Consider the following 16,723-nt stretch of genomic DNA (forward strand, 5'->3'; position numbering starts at 1 on the left):
AAGGCACAATTGCCTGTTTGCTCTGTGAGGCAGTCAGTGGACTGTTCTCAGGGACACACTGTGTCAGTGTAGTGAACAGTGTGAAACAAGGAACTCACAGGGAACAAAAGTTAAAGTCTTAAAGAAAGACTGCTTGTCTAAACAGCTAAGCCTCAAGTAACCGCATTACGCTTTTGTACCACTCTTATTAAGAGTTGATTTGTTCACCAAGTTTAAAATAAACCTGTTTACAATTTCATCTTTAAACTGGTGTCTGTCTCGGTCTGTGAAACTCATAAGATCTCAGCTAGCCTAAAGACAACTCAATTACAGTCCAGTCAGCAAAAGAAGCAGTTGTTAAAGAAGAACTAAAGGCTTTAACATATTTTACCAATTTCACATTCACACTTATGTTTTCCTCAGACATTAATTGAGGTGGTGGCAGCGAAACTACCAATCACATCAGTAATTAACATCGTTAAATCAGTTGGTCACTTGATAATAATATTGAGATGGGATTGCTTGTTCCCCCCTGCCCAAGATTGTCATTGATCCTTATTACACTGGTGGCAGCGGTGGGATTGTCTTGTCCCCCCTGCCCAAGTGTGTCGCTTATCTTTTGGTATGCTCTCTGTATGACGCGTTCTGTATGACGCAAGGATGGATGGTATCCTTGAAGTGATTGGCTTGCTTCTGAAGGAGCTGGGGGTGGCAACGGCCGACAGGGAGCTCTGGTGTGGGCTGGTCCATGAGGTCATGAGTTGGAAGTGACTGAACGAATAAACCACAAAATATAGGAAGAATATAGCTCTCTCAATGCTGTGGGACATACAGTCCTAACCAGTCAAGGAAAGATTCACCACCAGGATTCTACATTAGCATGATCATCAAGTTTGCAGACGACACCAAATTGGGAGGGATAGCCAATAGTCCAGAGGACAGAAGCAGAATTCAAAACGATCTTGACAGATTAGAGAGATGGGCCAAAACTAACAAAATGAAGTTCAACAGTGACAAATGTAAGATACTCCACTTTGGCAGAAAAAATGAAATGCAAAGATACAGAATGGGTGACGCCTGGCTCGAGAGCAGTACGTGTGAAAAAGATCTTGGAGTCCTCGTGGACAACAAGTTAAACATGAGCCAACAATGTGATGTGGCGGCAAAAAAAGCCAATGTGATTTTGGCCTACATCAATAGGAGCATAGTGTCTAGATCTAAGGAAGTAATGCTACCCCTCTATTCTGCTTTGGTTAGACCACACCTGGAATATTGTGTCCAATTCTGGGCACCACAATTCAAGAGAGATATTGACAAGCTGGAATGTGTCCAGAGGAGGGCGACTAAAATGATCAAGGGTCTGGAGAACAAGCCCTATGAGGAGCAGCTTAGGGAACTGGGCATGTTTAGCCTGAAGAAGAGAAGCCTGAGAGGAGATATGATAGCCATGTATAAATATGTGAGAGGAAGCCACAGGGAGGAGGGAGCGAGCTTGTTTTCTGCTTCCTTGGAGACTAGGACGCGGAACAATGGCTTCAAACTACAAGAGAGGAGATTCCATCTGAACATTAGGAAGAACTTCCTGACTGTGAGAGCCGTTCAGCAGTGGAACTCTCTGCCCCGGAGTGTGGTGGAGGCTCCTTCTTTGGAGGCTTTTAAGCAGAGGCTGGATGGCCATTTGTCAGGGGTGATTTGAATGCAATATTCCTGCTTCTTGGCAGGGGGTTGGACTGGATGGCCCATGAGGTCTCTTCCAACTCTTTGATTCTATGATTCTAGTAACTATCAGTTCCAAGCAAAACAGAAGGGAACGAATCTGTGTGAAAATTAACACAAGAAGATCTCACACTTGTCCATTTGCCCTGCATGAAAGATGCATACAGATTGGAAAACTACTCAATGGAAATGTGGGGATGGGCAGTGTGGGAAAGCCTTCCTCCTCATCTTTAATTGCATTGTAAATCCAAATGCTCCCCTTTAATGCTCTGAATAAAATGCTGGCCACAGGAGATTTCTGGCCATGATCAAACAAACTGCCAGAGACATGTCTGGTGACACATCTCTGCACCTTCACATTATGCAGGCTCCCTCTGGCTTTACAAGGTGGGAAGAAAATGACCAGTTAAGTTAAAGAGGCTTCGGAAGTCTTTTTACAGGCAAGCTTGTAAGCTGCCTAGCCCAAGCTCTGCCTGTCAGGGCACTCCAAGCCCCTAACATTTATAGTGAGGTTTTTTCCCCAAACTCTGCAACCATCAAACTTTATGGCTTCCTGACTTCTGAGATTCACAGTTCAGGACATCTTTTTATATCTGAACTTAAAAGGAAAAACATCACACCACTGGCATGTTCATGCCTCCCCTGCTGGAGAGTTATGATGGATACTCAACATAGTATCCTTAACTAGTGGAAAACTGTCTACAGGGAAATCAGTGTGAGAAGTAATGGACAGCTTATATCCACTGATCTGCCAAGGCAGTATCAAAGAAAAGGCACTTTGCTTATGCTTAGAACTACCATTCTGGCCTCAGCTCCAACACTGGCAAAAGGTTTCAGAGCCAAACTGCCAATGCATTTATTTCACAAAAATAGGCAAAATTGTTAATGTTATAGAAAGTACTGCATGTGTGTTTTAAATGCTATATGATATAGACCAGGGGTCCTCAAACTAAGGCCCGGGGGGCAGAAATAGCCCCCGAAGGTCATTTACCCAGCCCTTGCTCAGGGTCAACCTAAGTCTGAAATTACTTGAAAACACACAACAACAACAATCCTAAGGCGACTAAAATTATCAAGGGTCTGGAGAACAAGCCCTATGAGGAGCGGCTTAGGGAACTGGGCATGTTTAGCCTGAAGAAGAGAAGGCTGAGAGGAGATATGATAGCCATGTATAAATATGTGAGAGGAAGCCACAGGGAAGAGGGAGCAAGCTTGTTTTCTGCTTCCTTGGAGACTAGGACGCGGAACAATGGCTTCAAACTACAAGAGAGGAGATTCCATCTGAACATTAGGAAGAACTTCCTGACTGTGAGAGCCTATGAAATCGACTATGACCCCAGGATTTGACGAAGCGGATTTTTAGCATAAGTATATGTTTGTAGTAGTAGTTTTGGTATGTATTGTCGTGATTTACTGTACACTGTCTTTTCTATGTTGTTGTTCACCGCCACGAGTCGCCCTAGGGCTGAGAGTGGCGGTCAATAAATGCAATAAATAAATAAATAAATAAATAACTCTCTGCCCCGGAGTGTGGTGGAGGCTCCTTCTTTGGAAGCTTTTAAGCAGAGGCTGGATGGCCATCTGTCAGGGGTGATTTGAATGCAATATTCCTGCTTCTTGGCAGGGAGTTGGACTGGATGGCCCATGAGGTCTCTTCCAACTCTTTGATTCTATGATTCTATGATTCTATCTTATCACCCAAAAACAGGTCCACACTTCCCATTGAAATAGTAATAAGTTTATATTTATTAAAATTGTTCTTCATTTTAATTATTGTATTGTTTTTAAGGTTTTTTTGCACTACAAATAAGATATGTGCAGTGTGCATAGGAATTAATTCATGTTTTTTTTTTCCAAATTATAATCCAGCCCTCCAACAGTTTGAAGGATTGTGACCTGGCCCTCTGTGTAAAAAGTTTGAGGATCCCTGATGTAGACTGTCATACAGAGCACTTCCAGAAATAGATCCCTTCCATATATGTTGGAGTACAAGTTCCATAGTCCTAATGGTTGAGTGTGGTGGAAGCTGCAGTTGAAGAAATAGGGAAAAAAGTTATTTTTGGTCCATACAGTAAGTCGTAGAAAAAAACCCACTTGAGATTGTGGGAGTTGCGATTCCAAAATGGAACTTTTTCAAGTTCTGATTTCCATGTCAGGAGCAACTTGAGAAACTGCAGGTCGCTTCTAGTGTGAGAGAATTGGCCATCTGAAAGGGCATTGCCTAGGGGATGATAATAATAATAATAACAATAATAATAATAATAATAATACTTTATTTATACTCCGCCACCATCTTCCCAAGGGTACTCGGGGTGGCTTAAATGAGGCCAGCCCAGTAGTACAATAAAACAATATACAACAAGAACACAGCAGAAAATAAAAAATAAAAATGAAATACAGAACCAATATAAATATACACATCAAACAATATAGGTAAAGGTAAAGGTAACAGTTTTCCCCTGACATGAAGTCCAGTTGTGTCCAACTCTGGGGTATGGTGCTCATCTCCATTTCTAACCCAAAGAGCCAGTGTTGTCCACAGATACCTCCAAGGTCATGTGGCCAGCATGACTGCATGGACTGCCGTTACCTTCCCGCCTGAGTGGTACCTATTGATCTACTCATATTTGCATGTTTTCGAACTGCTAGATTGGCAGAAGTTGGGGCTGACAGCGGAAGCTCACACTTCTCCTTGGATTCGAACCTGCGACCTTTCAGACAACAAGCTCAGCAGCTCAGCACTTTAACCCACTGCGCCACCAGGGGCTCCATCAAACAATATAAACACAATATAAAATCAGAACATTTGAACACATAAAATGTATCACAGTGGGCTGGGCCAGTTGCAAAGAATTAAAATTTTAAAAACACTGGGTGAGAGGGCAATATAATGTGTCAGGGTAGGGGATCCGGGGGACAAAATAGGATCTGATTGCACTAGCAGGAAGATAAAGTGCTTCCAAGGACTTTTTTGCAGGGTTTGGTCAGGTCAGGGATTAATATTCATTCAGCATCATAGAGGCGACATTATAAATGGGGCAAACAGAAATGGGATAAATGGTCACTCTCCAAAGGCACATTGGAAGAGCCAATATACCCAATATACCATCCTTTGGGAGGCTTCTCTCATGTCTCCAGATGAAAAGCTAGAGCTGACAGACGGGACTCACCCAGTTCCCAGATTCAAACTGCTGACCTTTCAGTCAGCAGTCCTGGCAGCACATTGTGCCACCAGGGGTTTCTTCAAGTTCTGATGAGGAAAGGCCATAGAAAAGGAAAGAGTTAAAATCAAAACAGTACATTACTTTAATGCAATCGCTTCAAATCTGCCCTGTTCCAAAGCAAAAAACTTTGTTAACTTCTGGAAAAGACAGTGAAAATTTAAAAGCCCAAGTCAAACTGTATACAGCAGCATGGGGGTGAATATAATTTAAGTCAAGCTTTGGAGCAATTGTGGGGAGCCAGAGGCCTGAAATTAAAAGGCAATTCTTTAGAGATGGCGTGATTATTACCTTCACTCATCCCATCCTTCCCACAGTACGGAGCCCCATACCTGAACATCAAGCAGTACTTCCAGCTAGCGTGCTTATTAAATAAAAGAATGGGAGCCTGAACAGGGTGATCATTTGCTCAGCTAGCAAAAGCGAACGTCAATAAGATTCAAATGCAGCTCTGTGCCGGAGGTACCAGCAGGGGCAGCTAACAACTTGTTCATACTCTCAGCTCCCGAACATCCTCGCTTGTCTTCATTTCCCATCATTATCTATCCCCAAATCATCATATTTGAGGCAATATTAATTCTTCAGAGGCCAAATCCTACTTCAAATTGGGGTCTTGACATATTTTTTTGTCACGCACACAAGACTTCCTTGATTCCGACAGATGTTTCGAATGCTTTAGGAATGCAAAACAGAGTTTCAGCTTCAGAGAACTCCGCTTCTTCGGCTCAGTCCTCTTTAATTTTATAGGGAAACGTATCTATAAATGTACTCTGAGAAGTCCTTCAAGCATTGACTCCGATTTCACATTCCACAATCCCTTTAAACAATGCCCTCTGTTCACCATGGCCCTCGTCTCCCCTGTCATTAACTGCAACTTCAAAATACATCTTTAAAGCCCCAGACTCTGAGCAAATTATAATTTGATTCTAGTTAATTACAAGTGAGCTCTCTGGAACCAGAGCAGAGAGCAAGCTAAAAACAATGCACTCGGTGTATTTACTTAATACAACAGACATAGTTGCTATCAGTAGCTAGGAACACGCCGACCCATCATCAGCTTTCACTTCAATCATCTTTAGATACCTTGTCATAAAAGGTTTGGCTTTGCACTGAAAGGGCCACCCAAAAGAGACCTCTTATTAAAGGACTGTCAAGAGGAGCCAGAAGGACTATATGGTGAAATGGGCTAGGAATATAGGGAGACCAATAAATTTGAAGGAATAGGACCAGATCTGGAATACCAAGTTGAAATACACATACGCAAGCGATCTAAAGGAGACAATCAGGCACATCATAACACCTCTCAACAGAACATTTTCCCAGGCTCAGCCAAGCCTTCAAATGCTAATGAAGGTGGTCAGCTGAAACATTCACACCTAGCTTCAGCAGAGAGCTCTTTGCCCCACCCCAGTCATTCCACAGATATATAAACCCATTTTCCTATTTCCAACAGACCTCACTACCTCTGAGGATGCTTGCCATAGATGCAGGCGAAACGTCAGGAGAAATGCCTCTAGAACATGGCCCTATAGCCCGAAAAAACCTACAAGAACCTAGATCTAAAGGAGAACTGGTACAAAATGTTCTTCCGGTGGAATATGACCCCACAAAAAATGGGTTTAATGTACAAAGAACCTCTAAATAAATGCTAGAAGTGTCAAACCCAGGTGGGAACAATGTACCATATGTGGTGGACATGCCCGATTGCAAGAAAATATTGGAAAACCATTCAAGAGGCGACACAAAGGATCTTACAAATTAAAGTGCAGCTTAAGCCAGAATACTTTCTTCTTGGTATTACAGACGGAGATATAGAGTTGGACACTAATAAAGATAAACTGTTCATGTACATAACAACAGCGGCCAGAATCACATATGCAAAGAAATGGGAAATAAAAGAATTGGCAACCAAAGAAGAATGGGAAGCAAAACTCCGGGACATCATGGACATGGATCTACTGACCTTCTACCTAAAGGATACGACGGGCAGACCCTTAATTCCAACAGACTGGTCACTATATAAAGACTACTTGAAATCTCAACAGAGTTTACACTATATTTGTTCTCCTTAATGAAGATAAGAACAGATACAATGATACTTCTAAAAGAAGATAGGAACTAGAAACATGAATAGAGAAGTGACTTGGATTTGATCAAATGAAGGACTTAAGAAAATAAAATATAACAGCCCAGGGGAAACGAAGGAGGAAGTCAAATATAGCTTGATACTTCTCTCTATTTTACACGGTTTCTTTTTATTCTAACTTTTTTACACACCCTCTCTCCTATCTAACATACTCTCTCCCTCTTCGCCTCCTAGGCACTTTTATCTTTGGCCACCTCCCTTTTGGCCTCTAGAAACTTTCTCTACCTTTCTTGCTCCCTTTCTATTTTCCTGCCTCGCGCAAGACTTTTCTTTTAACCCCCCTTTTCCCCTTTCCCCTCTTTCTATTTTATCAATTGTAAACAAAATGCTAATAAATAGGGTATAGGGTTACAGCCTGTGATGGATGGGGTCGCACTCCCCTTGAAGGTGCAGGTTCGCAGCTTGGGTGTGATCCTGGCGGTGACCAGGGGAACATATGCACAGCTTAGGCTCGTGCACCAGCTGCGCCCGTACCTTGGGAAGTCTGACTTGGCCACGGTATTCCACGCTCTGGTTACATCCCGTTTAGACTACTGCAACGCTCTCTACGTGGGGTTGCCTTTGAAGACGGCCCGGAAGCTCCAACTGGTCCAACGTGCGGCAGCCATGATACTAACAGGAGCAGGACGCAGGGAGCATACAACCCCCTTGTTGTACCAGCTCCACTGGCTGCCGATTTGCTACCGGGCTCAATTCAAGGTGCTGGCATTGGCCTATAAAGCCCTAAACGGTTCCAGCCCAAGATACCTATCGGACCGCATCTCGACCTATGAGTTCACCTGGACTTTGAGATCGTCCGTGGAGGCCCTGCTCTTGATCCCGCCTGCTTCACAGGCACGGCTGGCGGGGACGAGAGATAGGGCCTTCTCGGTGGTGGCTCCTCGGCTGTGGAACACCCTTCCCGTGGACATCAGACTGGCCCCTTCCCTGATGATATTCCGCAGGAAATTAAAGACTTGGCTGTTCAAGAAGGCGTTCGAACAAGAAGTGCAATGATTGGTAATTGACTATAGGAATGTAACAACGGAAAATGATACTGGATTGTGGTTTTGACGATGAGATGACGCGGAATGGCTTTCGTAGTAATGATGATGCTTTTTGATGACGATGTTTTTTGTTAATGATGGATTGTGGATTTTTATATTGTGTCTTGTATTTTGTACCTTGTTCTTTCTATGTTGTACACCGCTGTGAGTTGCCCCTGGGCTGAGAACAGCGGTATATAAGCAAAGTAAATAAATAAATAAATAAATTAAGATATTAAAAACAAAAAAGAAAAAGAAAAGAGGAGCCAGAACAGGAGTATAGTGTCTAGAGATCCAGGGAAGTAATGCTACCCCTCTATTCTGCCTTGGTCAGACCACATCTGGAATATTGTGTCCAATTCTGGGCACCACAATTAATAATAATAATAATAATAATAATAATAATAATCTTTATTTATTTATACCAACTTCACGAGGTATCACGAGGTATTACATAGGTATTACATAGGATCAAATGCTTGCTGCTTACAGAATGTTTCAATATGAGTTACTTTCTATCTATTCCTTTTTCCTCAAAATGACTTTTCTACTAATACATAAAAACAAACTTCGCACTATCTTTATCCTATTCCTTTGATCAATCTTCCAGCTGCTTTTCACCTACTTCCTTCCAGACCCTAACTCACTGACCAACTCTCATAGACTGCCTCCAACTGACTCACTAACTGCCATACAATGTTCAGGTGGGCTTCTCCAACTGACATCCTTGCCTCTGTCCCCTTTCAAATCTTGGCACCCGCTCATTTGCATACGACCAATCAGGTCGCTTGCATGCAAATGGCGTCCCCACTGGCAGGGCCGTAGCCAGAAAAAAAATTCGGGAGGGGTTGAAATTTTCGGGGGGGGGGGGGGTTGAAAATTTCACGGGGGGGGTTGAAACCTGCCTCCTAGCTCACACTGAAACAAAGAACACAGCAGGGAGCAGAGCAGCCTTCAATAGCCTGCAGCTCCGCCCTTGTCAACCACCCCCACCAAGTCTGGCCTCCTTAATGAGAGCATTCAACATCCCCCACCCCAACTTGGTTGCATCACTACTGTTCTGTCGCACGCTGGGCCTGTAAATAATTGTCTTTAGAACAGGATGTGCAACTTTTGCCCAGCGGGAAGCCAGGGGTCTAAAAAGAAGTTCTCAGAGGTTTCCACCACAAACAGTCTTTAGATGGCTTGAGAAGTACAACAAAGTATTTTATTAATGAACAATCAAACAGAAACTTCTCTTGTCTTCAGTAAAGTTAAGTAAATGATTCCAAGCTTTTAGGCAACTGGTGAATTCCTAATCTTGCCCACGAAGAACAGGCAACTGTCTTCAATAACTTCTTCTTTAAAGGAAAATCCCCTTTTTAACTTCTCCCAGGCTGACTGTAATCTAACCCTTACTCATGTGGGCTCCACTACCAGGTCGCACTGCGTCTTGAACGTCGAGTTGACCTACCAGCAAGGCAGTAGATGTTTTCCAGCTGGAGTTCTTTGGTCTTTAGGGCTGTTTTCCTGGAAATTCTTTGGAGACTCTTAAGACCTTTCTCCCCCGGAAGGTCTTAAGGGTTGAAGCTTTTGTACAGGGGAAGCTTGCACACATCCTATATATATAAGTTTACCTTGCTGAGACTAACTAAAAATGGCTCCCTTCCCAATTGCCCTGAGCAAGGGGCGGGACCAAAACTTAACAATGATGGACAGGTGACTTGCCCTATGACTGCAACCAAAGAAGCCACCTATCTGCAGAGTCCCTGAAACCTAGGACTGCAAGCAAACATTTAATATAAAGCAAATAAAGTTGGAGCTCCTGTTATAACAGTACCAGAACAACTACATCGGCTATTGCTGCAAGTAATGGCAGTGTGAATAAATTGCCAATATTTGCTTGAGATCGTGCTTGCAGTTCTGGAGGGACTCTTAATTTTTTGCATCTCATAGACTTAGCATGGGGATTTGGTTAACCAGTTAAAATTCATGAGTAAACCAGTTTTTTTTAAAAAAAAAAAATCTGAAACATTTCGGGGGGGGGGGGGGGGAGGTTGAACCCCTAAAAAAAAACCCTCGCTACAGGCCTGCCCACTGGTGCTACTGCTCATACACCAGCCCTTTAAGATAGATCACTTCCAAACTTTCTTAAGTGAGTCAGGTTTGTTACACTGGCCTTTATTAGAGAAAATGCTGTCCTTCAGATTATGCCGGTGTCATATAGGGCCCTTCTACAGAGCCGTATAACCCATAATATCAAGGCTGAAAATCCCACAATATCTGCATTGAACTGGGCTATCTGAGTCTACACTGCCACATATTCCAGTTCAAAGCAGATAATGTGGGATTTTATCCAGCTGTGTGGAAGGGGCCTTAGATCATGTAGCTCCTACATTAATTCTCCATAGTGTTAGTGTTTTGTAGTATGACCTCCTATCCATGGTTTCATTTACCCATGCTCTAAATCAGTGTTTCTCAACCTAGGGGTCGGGACCCCTGGGGGGGGGGTCACACGGGGGTGTCAGAGGGGTCACCAAAGACCATCAGAGGACACAGTATTTTCTATTGGTCATTGGGGTTCTGTGTGGGAAGTTTGGCCCAATTCTATCGTTGGGGTTCAGAATGCTCTTGGGTTGTAGGTGAACTATAAATCCCAGAAATACAACTCCCAAATGTCAAGGTCTATTTTCCCCAAACTCCACCATGGTTCACAGCTGGGCATATTGAGTATTCGTGCTAAGTTTGGTCCAGATCTATCATTGTCTGAGTCCACAGTGATCTCTGGATGTAGATGGACTACAACTCCAAAACTCAAGGTCAATGCTTACCAAACCCGTCCAGTGTTTTGTGTTGGTCATGGGAGTTCTGTGTGCCAAGTTTGGTTCAATTCCATTGTAGGTGGAGTTCAGAATGCCCTTTGATTGTAGGCAAACTATAAATCCCAGCAACTACGACTCCCAAATGAGAAAATCAATCCCCTCATTAACCCCACCAGTATTCAAATTTGGGTTTTATCAGGTATTTGTGCCAAATTTAATCCAGTGAATGAAAATACATCCTGCATATCAGGTATTTACATAATGATTCACAACAGTAGCAAAATCACAGTTACGAAGTAGTAACGAATATAATTTTATGGTTGGGGGTCACCACAACATGAGGAACTATATTAAGGGGTCGCGGCATTAGGAAGGTTGAGAACTCCTGCTCTAAATAAATGGACCCTCCATCCAAATTGTTTGTGGGTCTCGGTAGGTCCTCCAGTGCAATTCTGTGATATGTTTCCAGCCCGATGCTAGTCAAAATACAGGGTTCCCTATTATCCATGGTTTCAGGTCTTCGGGGCAATGTCTTGGAAGATATTCCCCATATGATACAAGAGTTGTGCTGTAGTGGACTGTTGTTCTGATACACTTTTCCTCCTTACAAGAAAGACCTCTTGGATCTGCTTCTGTTTCAGCAAAGATAGGGCTGCGAACTGGAACAGAGATATAAATCTCATGCCCATTTAACTGAGAGTTAAGTCCTGTTGACCTCAGTGAGGCTTAACAACTCAGTAGGCATGCAGAGGTTGCTCTGTAGGGAAATGTGCTGTTTTGTTGGTGAGGCCTGCTACTTACAGCAGAGTTTCTTTCCCTGACATAGATTTGGGACTGAGCTGATGCCATAGTCTGTGGCAGCAAAGAGGTGAATGGAGGCCATCTGCCTAAGCAATTTATTTTAGAAATACGGTCCATTGAGCTTCATAGACATACCTTTTGTTTTACATTTCAGAAAACTCTGCGTATAAATGTGTGTGTGTGTTACAGAAATATCAAACTGACTGGCCTTATTCTTTCTACACACACACAAACACACACAGTGTACACTTAGGATGGAGCATGACATCGAAGTAGAAGCTTTCTGATTGTCAAAGTTGTGTCTTAGAATTTAAGAGAAAACAATACAGTATCTGCTCGAGTTTGTGTATGTATGTGTCTTGAAGATCCTTTAAAATATCTGAACTGGTTTTGAAAAAGTACAAAGACTGAGTTGCTGTGAGTTTTTTGGGCTGTATGGCCATGTTCCAGAAGCATTCTCTCCTGACATTTCACCTGCATCTTTAGCGATAGATGCAGGCAAAACCTGGACATAACATATTATTTGAGAAATGCTGGACAAGTCTAGGGTTAGGGTTAGGGTTTCTGAGGCTGCTCACCATAGATGCAGGCGAAACGTCAGGAGAGAATGCTTCTACAACATGGCCATATAGCCCGAAAAACCTACAACATCCCAGTATGCCAACTGATCCCAACTATAAGGGCTGAGGAAGTTTGATGTAAACAAAGATTCAACTTCAGAAAGGCAAATTGGTTTAAATTCTCAGATATGTTGGATGACAAGATCGTATCAGTCCTTGAGGAATAGGAGTGAAATAGTATCCATCCAACCTTTCCAAGGTCCTCGTCTCCTACCCAAACCCTCTGTGACTGCTTAAGGAAGGCAAAAGTGAGCCTGAGCTTCAGAGAACTCAGCTTCTTCGCCTCAGTCTTTTCATTTGATAGCAACTCTACTTTAAGCACTGACTTTTGTTTCACATTCAGGATTCCCCCTTTGTAAACCATCTGCTCTCTGTTCCTCATGGCTCTCTTAGTCTGTGAGACTGAATAACATCTTTTTAAAGGCAAAGTCTTCCTTTCTGCCCTCACACCAAGGCTGTATCAGACTGTAGTAGCATTGAGGCAGGTTGAGGCGACTTCCAATGCTATGGAATCAGGGGAGCCACTCTTGGGCAAAAGGGCTAAAGACCTTGCAAAACTACAAAGGTGACTGATCCCAATACACAGGCATGTAGGGGGGGGGGGGGGACTTGAGGGGCTTCAGCCCCTCAAGTCCATGAGAAGGCCTTACTGGTACATTATTTAAACTGTTATGTTTATTTATATCATGATCTGATCACCATGCTTAATATGTCCCATATGCATGGGGGTATTGGGGTAACGATACAAAAGGTTTGCTAGGGTAGACCCTCTTTCACTCAGACTCAGCCCCCCCCCCCCCAATCAAACTCAGCCCCCCCCCCCCCAAAATCAAAATCCTGGCCAAGGGCCTGCCATTACATTTAGAAGTTCGTTAAAGTGAAGTTTCTTTCTTTCATTCCTTCCTCTTCTCAACCATCTTCTTCTCAACCCAACACTTGACAATGACCCCATCCACACAGCTATATAAAATCCCACCTTATCTGCTTTGAACTGGGTTATGTGGCAGTGTGGACCCTTCTACAAGTCTGTCAGGAAGCTGGACCATCCAGACAGGGTGAAAGGTTTCCGAAAGTGGGAAGAAAAGGAAGGCTAAAAGGAGAAGAGGGGGATAAGGAAGAATTTATGGCAGGGAAACTCTGAGGATGCTTGCCATAGATGCAGGCGAAATGTCAGGAGAGAATGCTTCTAGAACAAACATTTTTTTGGGATGTATGGCTATCCATACATCCCAAAAAGCCTACAAGAACCCAAGAAAGAAGTTTCTTTCTTTCTTTCCTTCCTCTTCTCAACCATCTTCCTCTGGACACAAGGCCCCATGGACACTTGACTATGGCCCGTTCCACACAGCTGACTCAAATCTGCTTTGAACTAGGTTATATGGCAGTTTGGACTCAGATATCCCAGTTCAAATTGTGGGATTTTCCACCTTGATAGTCAGGGTTATAGGGCTGTGGAAGGGACAGAATATCAAGGCAGATGATGCACAAGATCTGCTTTGAACGGGGTGATCCTAGAGCCCTTCCACACAGCCATATAACCCAGAATATCAAGGCAGAAAATCCCACAAGATCTGCTTTGAACCGGGTTAGCTGACAGCCATATAACCCAGAATATCCACAAGATCTGCTTTGAAACTGGGTTATCTGATGGCCCTTGCACACAGCCATGTAACCCAGAATATCCACAAGATCTGCTTTGAAACTGGGTTATCTGATGGCCCTTGCACACAGCCATAAAACCCAGAATATCCACAAGATCTGCTTTGAACTGGATTATCTGAGGTCCCTTGCACACAGCCATATAACCAAGAATATCCACAAGATCTGCATTGAAAATGGGACATCTGAGGGCCCTTCCACACAGCAATATAACCCAGAATATCCACAAGATCTGCTTTGAAACTGGGTTATCTGATGGCCCTTCCACACAGCCATATAACCCAAAATATCCACAAGATCTGCTTTGAAAATGGGATATCTGAGGGCCCTTCCACACAGCCATATAACCCAGAATATCAAGGCAGAAAATCCCACAAGATCTGCTTTGAACCCGGTTAGCTGAGAGCCCTTCCACACAGCCATAAAACCCAGAATATCCACAAGATCTGCTTTGAACTGGGATATCTGAGGGCCCTTCCACACAGCAATATAACCCAGAATATCTGGGCAGATGGTCCACAAGATCTGCTTGGAACTGGGTGATCCGAGAGCCCTTCCACACAACCATATAATCCAGAATATCAAGACAGAAAATCACACAATACCTGCTTTGAAACTGGATTATCTGAGGGCCCTTCGAAACAGCCATATAATCCAGAATATCAAGGCAGAAAATCCCACAATATCTGCTTTCAATGGGTTATATGAGGACCCTTCAACACAGCCATATAACCCAGAATATCTACAAGATATGCTTTGAACCGGGTTAGCTGATGGCCCTTCCACACTGCCATATAACCCAGAATATCCACAAGATCCGCTTTGAAACTGGATTATCTGAGGGCCCTGCCACACTGCCATATAACCCAGAATATCCAGTCAGATCATTCCCAATATCTTCCTTGAACTGGGCTCTCTGAGCCCACGCTGTCATATAATCCAGTCCAATGTGGATTCTGTAACACTGTGTGGAAGGGGCCAAAGTTTGGGCAGTTTAACACACTTGTCCCATGTTTTTGTGCTGGAACCAATTAGGAAACGACATTGACAACCAAACATAGTGGGATTCCATACAAAACATCAGTTGGAAGCCCCAGATGGGGAGAACCGACGCCACGGAGCCCTGGTGCCCACTCAGGGACTCGCTTTTGCGGGAGTTTCTTGCCTGGAAGTGAGCCCTTTCCCAAACAAACCCGCCTCGCAGACTCAAAGCGCGTTTCCCGGCGCGGCGCTTACCTGCGCGGCAGAGGCTGAGTTTGCCCACCAAGAGCATCAGCATCAGCAGCAGCGAAGTGCTGTCTCGCCAAAGTCCGCTCGCAATCCCGGGCAGGAGAGGCATGGCTGTGCTGGTCCTCCTTCTCCCGGTCGCCTCTTCCTCCTCCTCCTCCTTCTCCTCCTCCTCCTGCTCTTCTCCAGGCTCGGCGTCTTCTTGGGCTCCTTCTCCTTCCTCCTCCTCCTTCTCCCAAAGCCTCTTCCTCGCCCAGGTCTCCCGCTCAGCGCTGCCTCTCCTCCTCCTCCTTCTTTCTCCTTCTCCTCCAAGTCCTGGGGCAGCCAGGCTTCGAGGGACGTGGCTCTCCGCCTCGGCCCGGGGCCAGGCTGCCAAGCGAGCGCCGCCGGGAGGGAGTCTCACTGCGGCTCAGCCCTCCTCCTGCTCTTCATGCCGGCCGACGGAGCCTCCTCGGGGCCCGCTCCTCGCCCTCGCCAGCCCCGCTCGCCAATGCCAGGCGGCTCTTGTCCCAAGCAGACCGAGAGCAGGGCCCCGCCAAGGGGGAGCACGACAAGCGACGGGCGGGGAAGAAGAAGAGAAGGAGGAGGAGGAGCCGCACAGAGGACGGCGGGGCCCCGAAGGGGGGGCTCAGGACGGACGCACCATCCCCAAACACAACACCACACCAGCCTCCTTTCGCTCCTGAGGCGGCAAACCGAATACGTTAGTTGTAATAGTATGGTAGTTGGGTTCGGAAGCTCCGAGCGTTATGGAGATGGAGCATCATTCCTTCGAGAGCGCAGTTTGCTCAAGAGAGACTTAGCTAATGTAAGCCAGGCCGGAGACAGGAAGGAATGTAAGAGTTCTTTAATGATGAAACCCTAACCCTAACCCTTATTTCTCCCTTATTTCTCATGCCAGTAAGGTAATGCTCAAGATCCTGCAAGCAATACATGCAGCGAGAGTTGCCAGATGTTCAAGCTGGGTTTAGAAAAGGCAGAGGAACAAGAGACCAGATTGCCAATATCCGCTGGATAATGGAGAAAGGCAGGGAGTTTCAGAAAAACATCTACTTCTGCTTCATTGACTATTCTAAAGCCTTTGACTGTGTGGGTCATAATAAATTGTGGCAAGTTCTTGGTGGGATGAGCATCCCAAGCCACCTTGTCTCTCTCCTGAGGAATCTGTACAAGGACCAAGTCGCAACAGTCAGAACTGACCACGGAACAACAGACTGGTTCAAGATTGGGAAAGGCGTACGGCAAGGCTGCATACTCTCACCCAACCTTTTTAACTTGTATGCAGAACACATCATGCGATGTGCGGGGCTGGATGAATGCAAAGCTGGGATGAAAATTGCTGGAAGAAACATTAACAACCTCAGATATGCAGATGACACCACTCTGATGGCCGGAAGAGAGGAGGAGCTGAGGAGTCTTCTAATCAAGGTGAAAGAAGAAAGCGCAAAAGCCGGGTTGCAGCTAAACATCAAAAAAACCAAGATTATGGCAACAAGAATGATTGACAACTGGGAATTAGAGGGAGAAA

At 44.6% G+C, this 16,723-nt stretch overlaps 1 protein-coding gene across 2 annotated transcripts in view; it reads right to left on the reverse strand.

Moving 5' to 3' along the window:
- Positions 1-15,707, reverse strand: part of UNC5B (unc-5 netrin receptor B) — a 367,951-nt gene extending 352,244 nt beyond the window's left edge. For both annotated transcript variants that reach the window (XM_060768853.2, XM_060768851.2), the window contains exon 1: positions 15,205-15,707. In XM_060768853.2, coding sequence (XP_060624836.2) covers positions 15,205-15,307 — 103 coding nt within the window. In that variant the 5' untranslated portion in view covers positions 15,308-15,707. The remainder of the gene's footprint in view (positions 1-15,204) is intronic.
- Positions 15,708-16,723: the final 1,016 nt, after the last annotated feature.

This window comes from Anolis sagrei, chromosome 3 (genome assembly GCF_037176765.1).
Source record: "Anolis sagrei isolate rAnoSag1 chromosome 3, rAnoSag1.mat, whole genome shotgun sequence".
Taxonomy (NCBI): Eukaryota; Metazoa; Chordata; class Lepidosauria; order Squamata; family Dactyloidae; genus Anolis; species Anolis sagrei.